At 34.9% G+C, this 15,965-nt stretch overlaps 2 protein-coding genes across 2 annotated transcripts in view; both read right to left on the bottom strand.

Moving 5' to 3' along the window:
* LPCAT4 (lysophosphatidylcholine acyltransferase 4) overlaps positions 1–15,965 on the bottom strand; it is a 162,631-nt gene that overhangs the window by 41,147 nt on the left and 105,519 nt on the right. The gene's annotated exons all lie outside the window — the stretch shown is intronic.
* LOC309625476 (olfactory receptor 4K2-like) lies at positions 6,955–8,754 on the bottom strand (the record flags this gene model as incomplete). The annotated part of the gene is given in 3 exon segments (XM_082385071.1): positions 6,955–8,097; positions 8,101–8,442; positions 8,446–8,754. Coding segments are annotated over 3 exon segments (813 nt in total). The 3' UTR covers positions 6,955–7,935.

The raw sequence follows: 15,965 nt of genomic DNA, 5'->3' as shown, positions 1-15,965 counted from the left end.
GTCACTGTTATGGACTGCATGTTTATATCCCCCCTCCTCCCAATTCATCGGTTGAAACCCTAACCCCTAATGTGCTGGTATTAGGAGGTGGGACGTTTAGGAGGTGGTTAGGTCGTGAAGGTGGAACCCTCATGAATGGGAGTGGTGACCTTAAAAGAGACCCCAGAGAGCTCTCCTGTTCTTCCACCATGTGAGGACACAGCAAGAAGATGGACATCTATGAACCAGGAAGTAGGCCCTCACCAGACACTGAATCTGCTGCTATCTTGACATTGGAATTCTAGCCTCCAGAACTGTGAGAAATAAAAGTTTGTTGTTTAAGCCACCCAGTATATGGTAATTTGTTATAGTAGTCTGAACTAAGACAGTCACTATATCACTTGTAAAATAAAAAGCGTGTTTTCATATTTCCAAGTCAACATTATTTTTTTGTGATTTAAGAATGAATCCTGCCAGTTCTATCTCAGGGTCACAGAGCCTTTTGAATGTCTATACAAGATGGAATTGACTGAGAGTAAATTTTATTTTTTGAAGTAGTCAAAAGTTATTCAGAGCCAAGTCCTTCAAATAAGAAAAGCCATTAAATTGGGTTTTTGATGGGTGGCAGGATAATTTTTGAAAGTAATAATTTGTATTTTGCCATGTACTTATTTCTGCTTCTCCAACCCAAGTGCATGGCCAGGCCTTTTTAGAAATTCCTTGCTTCAGATGTTTATTGTAGGCTATAAATACAAATTTTGATGTCAATAAATCTTTTTTTGATTTTGATAGTATATGACCTCCACCGAGTTTAATTTATGTCCTGGAGGGGTAAGAAAGAGAAGAATAGACAAACAGAGAGAGATAAGGAAAAGATACCAGAGACTGGGTTGGGGATAAAAGTCACTGGGACTTGTGCTTATCAGAAACCTGGGTCCCAGGCACAGGGACTCCTAGCCTTGCCTCTGACTCCAGTGCTCCAAGTGTGCATAGAAGAAGCGAGATGCTAAACCAGAAGGGACCACGATCTATTGGGACAATGGGCTTCTTAAGCAGTTTGGGTAGATGACTGAGAAACTCTCTCATGCTTCAGCACTGAAAGATCACAGGATCCTGACACAACTTGGGAATCGGGAACCCAAATAGTGGATGGAATGGCATTTCTCCAGCAGCCTGGCAGAATGGGGCTCAAAGTCAGATTTCAGACGATTAGAAGAAAATAAGACAACAAACTATTTTCTGTATCCCTGAAATCATCAGATTTCAGATGAGTAAAAGAAAATAAAGAAACACTATTTCTTGTATCCCTAAATTTGTGGACCTGGAGTCATACCTGCTAAAAATATTTTTTGCTAAATACAAATGTATGTCTCTAAAATAAACATATTTACTTTTCCAGCTCCAGTGTTTTATAGATGTGAGTGCCCCACATTTTCTGCACAACAGCATCATTGGAATAAGTATAGAATTTTCTAGCTGGTTATTTGAAGGTCAGTGCTCTTTTGCCTGTATAGATTATTTTAAAAAATTGAGATATAATCGACATAATGCCTATATGAATTATGAGTAGATAAAACTGTTTCATTACTTTGAATTACTTTGTTTCATTACTTTGACTTCCTTTGTCTGTTATGAGGGGTTCTTGGGAAAAGCCTGAAATTAGGCTTGAGATCCTATAGTATCTACATGTAATGATATATTTTAATTTAAGTTAATTTAATTTTTAAAATCCATGTAATGATATTTACTTCTCACATTTATAGATTAGACTAATAGATTTTGAGACAATTAGCTTGTCAAGATTATTTTGGGATAATAATAATAATAGTGTTAATGATTATTATGATGATAAACTAATTGAAATGATAGAAACAAATAAGAAGGCTACATAGTAAAGTCAAAGAAACAGTATTTTTGGATTTATTATTGTCATTTAACTATTCAGTGAATATTTTTATAGAAGTTACTGTATGTGTTGTATACTTTTCTAAGGACTTTACTAATATTAACTCGTTTAAGACTCATAACAATTTTATTAGGTAAACACTAGTATCTTTTCTACTTTAAAGATGACGAAATTGAGACTTAGAGAGTTTAAGTAACTTGTTTAGGTTATGCAACTAGTGTGGAATCAGGGCTTAAACCCAGGCAGGCTACCTCTAGAGCCTATGTTCTTAACCACTATGCTACACTGCCTCTCTCTAACAGGGTCTAATGAGCAGCTGAGATCCTCTTTTTTAGGAGGAAAATGAGAAGGCATGGGTGATCTGTGACAATAGGAAGAAACAGCTCATTAATTCATTTGTTTATTCTTTTGTTTCCTACGCTACATTTGTTTAGTTCTCAGCCTCAATTGCTATTCCAGAAAGTTTATGAAATCTACTCAACTCTGTTACTAACTGTTCCAATGTAGTGCTTAGGTGGTGAATATGTCCATCAACTCTGCAGCCAATTCATGGCTTCACTTGTATTATTGAATGATTTTCCTACATCACATAAAGAACAACAGCCATATTTTTGTCTATGGATTTACCATGCAACGAACAAGATAAAGAGACTATCTTTATACCTGTCCTCATCTTTACTCACCAGAGAATCTCCTGAAAGATTACATACTAAATATCTCAATTGTTCTGTTACCTCATCAAGGCTAGGACAATCACACCAACCATATGCTATTGTAATGTCTTAATAGTGTATCATTTTTGAGAACCAGGGGGAAATCATTTTTTATTCAGCTCTAGTTTTTGCTTTAATAGACTGATGCATTGTATTTTTTAAAAATTGGTTTAGAAATGATATAGAGAGTAAGTAGAGAAGAGCTATGCAATAATATAAGAGATTAAAACAGGTTAAAAATGTTTTGATTACTCAGCTGGAAGAATTAAAGGCTGAAGAGTGAATCAAGAAACATTTAAACAGAACTCTGATCAGTTGTAGTCTTTATACATATAACACAAACTAGATAATAAGTGTATTATGTAAGTGGAGCACTAATTATATGGTATATAAATATATTTTCTTGATATGGTCTTAAAAACACTGTGAATAGGTACTTGAGTTAAATGCTCTGGGGACTGAATTCTGGAAGGGAAAAGCTGGTTATATGACCAACAGGTAATCCTTGAAGCTTAAGGGATTTTTATCTCTTGCTTTGTTAGTAACCATGGCTGAAATACATTTTGAGGGGGCTCCGTAGGACACAATTCTAAAACAAGAAAAAAGACCTGCTTATTATTTTAGCTTATACAGAGCTCATGAGTGGAAATAAAATAAACCATTTATTTAAAGAAAATAGTGAACTTAAAAGAAGCTCTCCTACTCCAAGTAAACTAAGAAACCCCCAAAGTCATTTCAGTTTTCTACATTTCTTGCAAAATAAGAGTACTAGATTAGATTGAATCAGCCAAGGAAGGTTTTTTTGTTTGTTTGTTTGTTTTCACTATACAAAATTCAATGTCTCTCATCTGTTGGTATCATCTTTAATTTCTTTCATCAGTGTCTTATAGTTTTCTGCATACAGGTCTTTTGTCTCCCTAGGTAGGTTTATTCCTAGGTATTTTATTCTTTTTGTTGCAATGGTAAATGGGAGTGTTTCCATAATTTCTCTTTCAGATTTTTCATCATTAGTGTATAGGAATGCAAGAGACTTCTGTGCATTAATTTTGTATCCTGCAACTTTACCAAATTCATTGATAAGCTCTAGTAGTTTTCTGGTGGCATTTTTAGGATTCTCTATGTATAGTATCATGTCATCTGCAAACAGTGACAGTTTTACTTCTTCTTTTCCAATTTGTATTCTTTTATTTCTTTTTCTTCTCTGAATGCCGTGGCTACAACTTCCAAAACTATATTGAATAATAGTGGTGAGAGTGGACATCCTTGTCTCGTTCCTGATCTTAGAGGAAATGCTTTCAGTTTTTCACCATTGAGAATGATGTTTGCTGTGGGTTTGTTGTATATGGCCTTTATTATGTTGAGGTAGGTTCCCTCTATGCCCACTTTCTGGAGAGTTTTTATCATAAACGGGTGTTGAATTTTGTCAAAAGCTTTTTCTGCATCTATTGAGATGATCATATGGTTTTTATTCTTCAATTTGTTAATATGGTGTATCACATTGATTGATTTGCGTATATTGAAGAATCCTTGCATCCCTGGGATAAATCCCACTTGATCATGGTGTATGATCCTTTTACTGTGTTGTTGGATTCTGTTTGCTAGTATTTTGTTGAGGATTTTTGCATCTATATTCATCAGTGATATTGGTCTGTAATTTTCTTTTTTTGTAGTGTCTTTGTCTGGTTTTGGTATCAGGGTGATGGTGGCCTCATAGAATGAGTTTGGGAGTGTTCCTTCCTCTGCAATTTTTTGGAAGAGTTTGAGAAGGATGGGTGTTATCTCTTCTCTAAATGTTTGATAGAATTCACCTGTGAAGCCATCTGGTCCTGGACTTTTGTTTGTTGGAAGATTTTTAATCACAGTTTCAATTTCATTACTTGTGATTGGTCTGTTCATATTTTCTGTTTCTTCCTGGTTCAGTCTTGGAAGGTTATACCTTTCTAAGAATTTGTCCATTTCTTCCAGGTTGTCCATTTTATTGGCATAAAGTTGCTTGTAGTAGTCTCTTAGGATGCTTTGTATTTCTGCGGTGTCTGTTGTAACTTCTCCTTTTTCATTTCTGATTTTATTGATTTGAGTCCTCTCCCTCTTTTTCTTGATGAGTCTGGCTAATGGCTTATCAATTTTGTTTATCTTCTCAAAGAACCAACTTTTAGTTTTATTGATCTTTGCTATTGTTTTCTTTGTTTCTATTTCATTTATTTCTGCTCTGATCTTTATGATTTCTTTCCTTCTGCTAACTTTGGGTTTTGTTTGTTCTTCTTTCTCTAGTTTCTTTAAGTGTACGGTTAGATTGTTTACTTGAGATTTTTCTTGTTTCTTTAGGTAGGCTTGTATAGCTATAAACTTCCCTCTTAGAACCGCTTTTGCTGCATCCCATAGGTTTTGGGTCGTCGTGTTTTCATTGTCATTTGTCTCTAGGTATTTTTTGATTTCCTCTTTGATTTCTTCAGTGATCTCTTGGTTATTTAGTAACGTATTGTTTAGCCTCCATGTGTTTGTCCTTTTTATGTTTTTTTCCCTGTAATTCATTTCTAATCTCATAGCATTGTGGTCAGAAAAGATGCTTGATATGATTTCAATTTTCTTAAATTTACTGAGGCTTGATTTGTGACCCAAGATGTGATCTATATTGGAGAATGTTCCGTGCGCACTTGAGAAGAACGTGTAATCTGCTGTTTTTGGATGGAATGTCCTATATATATCAATTAAATCTATCTGGTCTATTGTGTCATTTAAAGCTTCTGTTTCCTTATTTATTTTCATTTTGGATGATCTGTCCATTGGTGTAAGTGAGGTGTTAAAGTCCCCCACTATTATTGTGTTACTGTCGATTTCCTCTTTTACAGCTGTTAGCAGTTGCCTTATGTATTGAGGTGCTCCTATGTTGGGTGCATATATATTTATAATTGTTATATCTTCTTCTTGGATTGATCCCTGGATCATTATGTAGTGTCCTTCCTTGTCTCTTGTAACATTCTTTATTTTAAAGTCTATTTTATCTGATATGAGTATAGCTACTCCAGCTTTCTTTTGATTTCCATTTGCATGGAATATCTTTTTCCATCCCCTCACTTTCAGTCTGTATGTGTCCCTAGGTCTAAAGTGGGTCTCTTGTAGACAGCATATATATGGGTCTTGTTTTTGTATCCATTCAGCCAGTCTATGTCTTTTGGTTGGGGCATTTAATCCATTCACGTTTAAGGTAATTATCGATATGTATGTTCCTATGACCATTTTCTTAATTGTTTTGGGTTTGTTTTTGTAGGTCCTTTTCTTCTCTTGTGTTTCCCACTTAGAGAAGTTCCTTTAGCATTTGTTGTAGAGCTGGTTTGGTGGTGCTGAATTCTCGTAGCTTTTGCTTGTCTGTAAAGCTTTTGATTTCTCCATCAAATCTAAATGAGATCCTTGCTGGGTAGAGTAATCTTGGTTGTAGGTTCTTCCCTTTCAGCACTTTAAGTATATCATGCCACTCCCTTCTGGCTTGCAGAGTTTCTGCTGAGAAATCAGCTGTTAACCTTATGGGAGTTCCCTTGTATGTTATTTGTCGTTTTTCCCTTGCTGCTTTCAATAATTTTTCTTTGTCTTTAATTTTTGCCACTTTGATTACTATGTGTCTCGGTGTGTTTCTCCTTGGGTTTATTCTGTATGGGACTCTCTGCGCTTCCTGGACTTGGGTGGCTATTTCCTTTCCCATGTTAGGGAAGTTTTCGACTATAATCTCTTCAAATATTTTCTCTGGTCCTTTCTCTCTCTCTTCTCCTTCTGGGACCCCTATAATGCGAATGTTGTTGCGTTTAATGTTGTCCCAGAGGTCTCTTAGGCTGTCTTCATTTCTTTTCATTCTTTTTTCTTTAGTCTGTTCCGCAGCAGTGAATTCCATCATTCTGTCTTCCAGGTCACTTATCCGTTCTTCTGCCTCAGTTATTCTGCTATTGATTCCTTCTAGTGTAGTTTTCATTTCAGTTATTGTATTGGTCATCTCTGTTTGTTTGTTCTTTAATTCTTCTAGGTCTTTGTTAATCATTTCTTGCATCTTCTCAATCTTTGCCTCCATTCTTATTCCAAGGTCCTGGATCATCTTCACTATCATTATTCTGAATTCTTTTTCTGGAAGGTTGCCTATCTCCACTTCATTTAGTTGTTTTTCTGGGGTTTTTTCTTGTTCCTTCATCTGGTACATAGCCCTCTGCCTTTTCATCTTCTCTATCTTTCTGTAACTGTGGTTTTTGGTCCACAGGCTGCAGGATTATAGTTTTTCTTGCTTCTGTTGTCTGCCCTCTGGTGGTTGAGGCTATCTAAGAGGCTTGATGGGAGGCTCTGGTGGTGGGTAGAGCTGACTGTTGCTGTCAATATATTTCTTAAATTATTATCATCTTTTTCTTCCCACATGCTACATTATATTGTATACTCATATACTCACACTGAGACTAATAATATTTTGGGATAATTTATTTGGAAATGAAAAATTTATCATGAATTTAATAGTTAATAATTTTCCAAACGCTTAGTCTTGGTATTAATGAATTCATCAAATCTATGATATTCAGCCAGGTTTTGAAAGCCAGTCAGATTCAAGTAGTTTACTTGCCATGGTTTAAACTTTACAAATTGTCATCTGATTAACTATTTGCTATATCAATTATCAAGGGCGATAGTGATCTATATACCCATTAAGAAAAGGTATTATTAAATCCTGGATCCTCTAAGCTGTTCTCTTTTGTTCAAAGTTGAGTCAGAACTCAAATAATTGGACCCACTGAGTCAAGATCTTTCAACAATATTCAAATGAACTTCTTCATAATATCAGTTTTCCATGAAAATATTCCAATGCCATGAAAAAACCTGTTACGCCCAACACTCTTAATTTAAATTCTGCAAGTGGACACCATCAGAATACCACAAGGCTGTGCAACTGAGTGAGAATGTTCTGGGTCAAAAGACAAAAGAGCAATATTTTTTCTCGGGCTTCTCTAAGTAGTCTTAATCTGATGTATATTTGTAGAATTCAGGAGTCCATGAATTCCTGAATATATGTTCACAATTTTGATGATTTGTGCATTTTTCCATAAAAATAACCTATAAATTTCAACAGATTTTTCAAATGGACTCATAATTGCAAAATGCTTGCAAACACGGCACTAACATTTAGGCAAGATACTTCACATCTCTCAGCTCTGGCTTATTTTCATGAATTTAGACTAAATGAATAGATTCTAACTTTAATTTTCTATTGTTCTGAGAACAAAGCTGATGATACAAAATCTCAGACAGAGATCTCTGCTCTTTGCACTGGATATATTAGAGTAGTTTTCCCAAGATTTAAATATTGGTTACTTATTTCTTCTTAACAGCTGTCTTCACTTCCTGGTTTGTCAGCGTATAGATAAGTGGATTCAGAAACAGAGTTAAGATGGTATAGAAAAGAGAGAGAAATTTGTCCACCAGGAAGTCTGTGAAAGGCCACACATAGATGAAGATGCAGGGCCCAAAGAACATTCACACAACTATGAAATGTGCTGTACAGGTAGAAAAAGCCTTAGATGATCCTGTGGAGGAGAGGTCCTTGATAGTGACAAGAACAATGATGTAGGAAGTGAGCAAAAGCAGAAAACTTATAAGAGCAATCACATGACTGGTTGAAATCATGAAGATTCCAAGAACATATATATCTATACACGCCAGCTGGATGACTAAAGGAAGGTCACAGAAGAAACTGTCTATAACATTGGGACCACAGAAGGGTAAATAGAGGGTAAAAGCTAACTGGCTCACTGTATGCAGGAAGCCCACCGTACAAGAAGTTACCACAAGCCCAACAAACACTCTTTGGCTCTTAATTGATTAATAATGGAGAAGTTTGCATATGGCAATGTACCTGTCAAAAGACATGGAGATGAGCAGCACAATCTCAGTCCCAGTGAAGAGGTGCAAAAAGAAGATCTGAGAAATGCAGCCCTCAAAGGAGATGGTTTTGTGCTGAGCAAGGAAGTCCATGATCATCTTTGGAGTGGCGAAGGAGGACAGGCACATGTCAATGAGAGACAGGTTACTGAGTAGGAAGTACATGGGGGAGTGAAGGTGTGGGGTGGACAGGACCATGAGCAAAATCAGGCAGTTGCCCAACATGGTCATTAAGTAGAAAAAGGAAAACATCACAAAAAAGAAAATCTGGAGCTCAGGAGAATCAATAAGTCCAAGTAACACAAATTCAGACACTCTGGAATAGTTAACCCCCTCCACTGATATGCAGGCTCTGCTCTATAATGACAAAATGGTACAAAATGACAGAGCTAGAAAATGTGATACTTCTATATATACATATGAAGGAGTCATGATATCAGTTAATAATTCAGAATGCTGATTACCTAAAATCCAACTAATAACTATCTCAGTAAGATTTTTCTTTTTGGAACCACTTAACAATTGCTGTCAGAAACTTCTACAAATGGACAACTTCTTGATTTTGATCAGTATCAAGTACATGCAGGGTTATACTCATCACATACCCACACAGTAATATTCCCTTCTGAATACTGACTAAGGAGTTATATAATCCATAGTTGTAGAGGAAGATTATACTAAGTGAGTGTGCTCTACTTAATAAGTCAGGTAAATAAAAATTTCAATGAGAGTTAAATTCTCAAAGTTTTCTCTTAAACCAAATAAAATGCAATTATGTTGAATCCACTATTGTTGAACACTGGATTTAAATAACAGTTTAACATAATGATTTCAGGAAACCCATTTATTATCCTATGAGAGTGATAAATTATTTTTTCTTTAAGTGACTTCCTGTTTTCTCAGCTACAGAAGAATCCAGTTCCTTTCCAATTTCATTTGCACATTTTCAATTGCTTTGCCAGTGTTAATAAGTACTATTTTAACTATTAATATATAAATGATAAATTAATTTCTTAATTTCATAAAATTACTGATGACCAAAATGTATACCTGTAACATATGAGAGTTATTCTCAACTTTTTTACTTTTATGATCTTATTGATATCTTTTTTTAAAAAGAGCAAGAAAATCCCTCCTTTATTTCTCCACATGTTACTCAAACAGAGCTAATTTTTTAGACTAGAAAAAAGAAAGAAAGATTCTAAGACAAATCCAGGAAATGTACGAAATGAGTGTCTATCCTTTTGTAGTACCAGCATATAAGATGCTCAAAACAAAACAAAGCAAACAAAAAACCCACATTAATTATCGTATGTCAAAGTGATACCCGAGCCAACTGAAAGAGAAAAAAAAAAAAAAGACACTTTAGGGACTCAGACTAATTTTTCAAAATTGAGTTTTTGGTTTACAGCAGATTGCAAGTTCTGCAAATATCTCCTATAACGTTTTCGTCTAAGTGACCTCCTGTTTTCCCACATGGAGAAAATCTGGCTTCATCCTCATTTACTTGCAAATATTCAAATTTTTCTGTCAATGTTGATAAATATTTTTAAGATTTGTCAAAGAACAATATTCCAGAAATCTTAAAACTGAACTGTGGCAAAGTGGTTAAGAGGGTTAAGGTGTTCTTAACCTGCTGTATGACCTTGATCATACATTAGTAGCCTCTCTAAGATTTGGCCTCTTTACCTGTGAGAATTAAATTAGACAGTCTATATAAAGCATTAAGCATATGTCCTGAGCAACATTCAAGAATTCTCTAGGCTTCAAAATTCGAATTTTGGAATACTGTTCAGAAATAATCTGCTTGTTTTATTTCATGAATAGTAATAATAATAATTTCAGTAAAAATATTTTAGCCTAGTTTCAATTCAGTGACTTGGAAAAAGATATGGGCTTCCAAAATCATTTTATCTTTTTGAAGTTAAATTACTTCTTATAAAAATTACATGAGTATCTTGATGTATTAAAGGCATTAAAATTTCTCAACCTCAGATATTTAAATATTCCTTCCATTTTCCTGACTTAAAATGTAATTAATGAGAACACAAAAATTATTATCATACCTAATTTAAATTTATATACATATATAGTGAATATATTATGCATTCATTATAAGTATTCACTTATAGTTGTCAGGTTTTTTTCTCCTTTCATCTTCAGAAGGGCATCTCTAATACCTGTTCAATTGAATCACTCATCTTTATGTCTTCAAATTATATATATTTTTCTTTACTACTCCTCTATTATTTTTGATTTACACAGTAATTAAATGAAAATTGTCTGCTACCTGAAGAACACGAATTACAACTGCTTCTCAAGATCTTTATATTATTTTCAGCTTTTAACCTACCAGCTGTGCATCAGAAATCAAAAACACCAAATCCTTCGAGATTCACAAAACTACTGAAATCACCATAGTCCTTAGTAAGCATCAGAAGCCTGGAGTGTGGATATATATTTTCTCCAGTCTTGTTATAAAAGCCACTAGAAAGCAGGGGCATTTAGGAAGATCAGGGATTAAGCACTACAGTCTGCTTGCAGTAGGAGTAATTAAAATGTTGAGCTGACTTTTCCCAAAGTTGGAACAAGAGCTGTGGAGTATGTCTTCACTATTTAAAGTGAGGACACACATTCATGATGAAGCAGTATTAATCAGAGAAAAAGCACAGTGGGACTGGTCTTGAGAAAATCTTTGAGCAGTCATTTAAGGAGCAAAACATTGCTCCTTTGATTACGGAAATATTCCCACCTTTTTACCCCAGTGTTCAATGTCACAATGTTGGAAAATTACTCTTTTGGGCTAAGGTACTTTATCACCTGCAAACTCTTGCTTACTAGAAGAATCATGTAAAGAAAGAAGCCTGCATTAAATTTTCTGACAGGGCATCAAAAATTAGTACAGGCTAACATGTATAATGATAGCTGCCACCCAGGTGGGTGAAATCAGGGGAAGGAGAAGTAGGAAAGCTCAAAGTAACTGGAAGAAGTGAAGACAGGTGCTGTGCAAGTAGCCTAAAGGAATGGTGTATGAATTATATTATACAAATGTAAAGCATTCAGCACAATGCCTGGCACAGAGAAAATGATGAATAAAATATAGTAGAAAGCAGAGGTGATTATAATTATTAACATTATTTTTTGAAAAAGGTCATGACATGTAATTCAGGAAGATATTAGGTGTGAAATCTCAACCGTAAACTATAACTGAGGGTCTTGCCGTATTTACCTGAAGGTCAATCATTCAACCGCAACTTGCTCTCCAAACACAACTTTCTTCCCAAATTTCCTCAGTGATTTGAACTCTTCACAACTACCACAACTAGCCTACATTCTTCATAAGACTGATAATAGAGCCCAGGAAAATCCTCCCTAGCTGACCACATTCCTTGCAGGCTTTGAAATAAGAAAAAAATCAACTGTTTTTAAGATGTTTTTGTTTTATTTCTGTTCTGTAAAGAGAAAGGAAGGAAATGACTTTAAAACAAAACAAAACAAAAAAGCCCAACCAACACAAGTTGCAAAGACTCGGTAAATCTAAAATATCTGCCCTGGTTTAAAACAAAAGATAAGTGTATATAATTATTACTAGAGTTATTCCGGAAAAGGCAAGAGGATTAACAAAAAAATAATAGAAATAAAAGATAATTCAGAAAGAGCACTGAAGGAGTTTGGGGGCATAATAAAACTGTTCTATATCTTGGTTGTGTTGGTGGTTACATGAACCTATACATGTGTTAAAATTCATAGAACTGCGTACCAAAAGAAACCAAACCCAATTTCACTTTAAAATAATTTATAAAATAGAATTTTGAAAAGCAAAACCAAATAACTCAGTACAGTGGCTAGTTACGAAATAAGCAAATAAAACCAATAGCTTTCTTATAAACCAACAATTACTTGTTAAAATATATGGTTAAAAATGAGTTTATTTAGATGAGCAATAGGATATATAAAGTCAATAGAAATAATATTAATCAGAAATGTATCTCTATGACCAAAGCTATGCTACTCTACAAAAGGGGAAAACAACTTGAATAAATGAAATACATACAGTTTTATTGGAAGGAGAAACTCCATATTGTTCAGCACATAAATTCCAATAAACTCTCTAAATTTTTTTGACTTAACAAAATAATATTCAAAAATTTTCTAGAGGTAAATCAGGTAAAATTAGTCAGGAATTAGAAGTAATATTTCTAATATGCAGTATTATAAGATGATAATATTTAAATAATATAGAAAAAGCATGGGATACAACTAATTAATGTAAGGGATCTGAGAGGACAAAAAATAGGTATAGATCCAAGGATACACAAGACTTTACAATATTATAATGTTTACAGTATTATAACTTTAATTGGCAAAAGGGACTTTACATTTTGCCTCAATTTTTTAAAAATGTGATTTTAGGGAAAAAAACACATTTAATCAATAGATATGGTTTGCAATGGTCCAAATTGAAAGCTATAATAAATATAACACTTTTGTCTTTTCCAAATAGTAAATCTTTAAAAGAAAGCAAGTACTACTCTTAGAAATAGCAAGGACAGATAATTCCATATATTGTTGGTGGAAAATTAAATCAACAGAATTTCACTATACATCAAAGGTTATACCTTGTGACCTACTAATTGTACAAACTTTATTCCCAGAGAGTACTCAAATAAGAGTGAAAGGTAGTATTTAAAACATTTTTGTATAAACTTAGCTTATAATAGCAAAATTCTAAATATACAAAAGTAGAGGATTATTTAAATAAATAATAATAATAAATGGTAATTGAATAATTCATAGTCATTTGAGTATTATGATCTATATTTACTTATTTAAAACATACCTATAATATTAAGAGAAAAGGACAAATTATAAACTACATATATAATATGACCCAATTTTTATAAAAATAATAATGTGTTTATACATGTAAAACTGACAAAATTTTAATATTAGATATTTCTGAATGGTGGAATTAGATGTAATTTTCATATTATTCTTTAATTCACTTATTTAATATTTACAAGCACCTTCTTTGTGCCAGGCAGTGGTCAAAACAAATAAATTTTTGCTTTCATGGATGTTACATACCATAGTGGAAAAAGACAGGCAATAAAATAAGTATGTGCAACATATGTCCTATTAAAAGGTGACAAGTGCTGTGGACAAAAGTGATGCAAGGAAGTGGGACAGGGACTGCTGTGGGAGTGGGTTGCAATTTTCAATAGGGTAGTCAGGAATGGTCTCGCATGAAAGGTGACATTTGAGGACAGGTCAAATTTGAGGAAATTATAAAGTAAGTCATGCCAAAATCCTGGGAAAGCACACTCCAGACTGAAGAAACAGCAAGTCAGAGGTTCTGAGGTGGAGTTTGGGGGGAGGGGAGGCGTATCTAAGGATCAGGAGGCCAGAAGGACCGAACAGAATGAGTGAGATGGGATATAGTAGGATAAGGGGTCAGAGAGTGGAAAGCTGTAGGAGTTGGGGCATATGGATAGGGTCATGTGGACCTTTACAGATAAACAAGAAAAAAGTTTAGCTCTTTAAGTAACAGAGAAGTCATCAATGGTTTTGAGAAGACGAAGATGATGTGACTATATTTTAACCAGATCATTCTGGATGCTCAGCTGAGAATAAACGAAGATGGGACAAAAACAGAAGACCAATAAAGAGGCTACAGCTCTAACATGGGCAAGAGATGATGGTGGCATGGGTCTAGGTGGTAGAGTTTGGGTCTAGGTGGTAGAGTTTGGGTCTGGCAATTTCATGATGGCAGAGCTAATCCAGACTTGTTAACAGATTGGATGTGGAATATGAGAGAAAATATTTGTAAAGTATTACAAATCCAAGATTTTGGACCAGAGACCGGAAAATAGAATTACAATTAACTGAGATTGGGTTGTGGGGTGGGGAGAGGGCTGTGGTGAAGATCAGGAATCAGTCTGGGATGTTATGTGTAAGGTGATACTAGGACATGAAAGCAGAGCTGCAGCAGGGGCACAGGCTGCTGGAGAGAGGAGCCTAGCGTTCATGAGAAAGATAAGTGTAGAGATTATCGATATATAGATGGGATTTAAAGACAAGAAAGCTGAGTAGCTAAAGAGAAACTCTCAAAGAAGAACGAGGGAACAGCTGCTTAGGTGCAGGGGAGACCATGAAAGTGGCGAGTCCTGGGAGTGCAGTGATCCACTGTGTCAAATGCTATTCAGAGGTCAAATACGATGAGACCTGATTCAGGATCATTACTATCTTTGGTGATCATGACAAGAGTTATTTTATTGGCATGATTGGGTGAGTTGAAAAGGAAAGACATCAGAAGCAGAGAGTATAACCATGCCAGCCTGAAAAGATTAATACTACATAGTGTATGAGTCCAACTATATGGCATTCTGTAAACAGCAAAATTATAGAAATAGTAAAAAGGTCAGTGGTAGTCAGGGGCTTGAGGGGATAAGGAAGAGAGGGAGGGATGAATAGGTGGAGCACAGGGGATTTTTAGGGCAGCAAAACTACTCTGTATGATACTGCAATGATGGATAAATAACATGCCTTTGTCAAGATCCATAGAAATGTAGAGAAAATGTGAACCCTAATATAAACTATGGACTTTATTTTAAAATAATGTATCAATATTGGTTCATCAATTGTTACAAATGTACCACACTAATGCAGATATTAATAGGGGAAAGTATGTATATATGGTGGGGGGCAGAGGGTATATAGAAACTCTATATTTTTTGCTCAACTTTCCTATAAACCTAAAACTGCTCTTTACAAGTCTATTAACATTTCCAAACTACTCTTGAGCTTTGCTGTAAAGGGAAGGAGAGAAATGAGGTAAGCTGTGGAAGGAGAAAGTTGACACAAAGGTTTTATTTAAGATGAAAGAAATATGGTTATATGCTAAGGGAACGCAATAGGGAGAAAAAGTTAATGGTGCAGAAGGAAAAAAGGAGTAATGGCCCTTCGTAGGAAGGAGGGGATGGATTCTGATGCACAGATGGAGAAGTCAACTTTTGTAGGAGCAGCATCAGACCACCCAGTCTCAGGAGAGATGCAGGTATATAAGGGTAGTAGCTTGAGGAATTCTCTTCGGCTCCTTCTCTCAATGAAATAGGAAGCTACATGATAAGCTGAGAGTGGGGATGGGGAAGGAGACACTTGAGAAAAGAGAACACCTTTTCCATAATCTGAATATTTTTACCATGCACATGATTTATATTCATAAACATTTTAATTTTGACTATTTTTAAATAAAATATAAAAAATTAATCCCCTGCATTTTTGGTTCCAGGTTTGTTTTGGATGCCACCCATTCAATGTATTCAGAAGAGACTTGAATTTGGTTAAGCCAATTAGGCAGAGAAGCAGTATCAGGAGAGGCTTCTGTTTTTCTAGGGAGATCTGATAGGTGCACAGTGGCTCTGGATCATCATCTTGACCCTAGGCCTAGGCTAACTTGGTGG

This window comes from Balaenoptera borealis, assembly GCF_965194805.1.
Source record: "Balaenoptera borealis genome assembly, chromosome: 3".
Lineage (NCBI taxonomy): Eukaryota > Metazoa > Chordata > Mammalia > Artiodactyla > Balaenopteridae > Balaenoptera > Balaenoptera borealis.
Note: the sequence above shows the minus strand (reverse complement) of the source record. Positions and strands in the feature narration are given on the sequence as shown.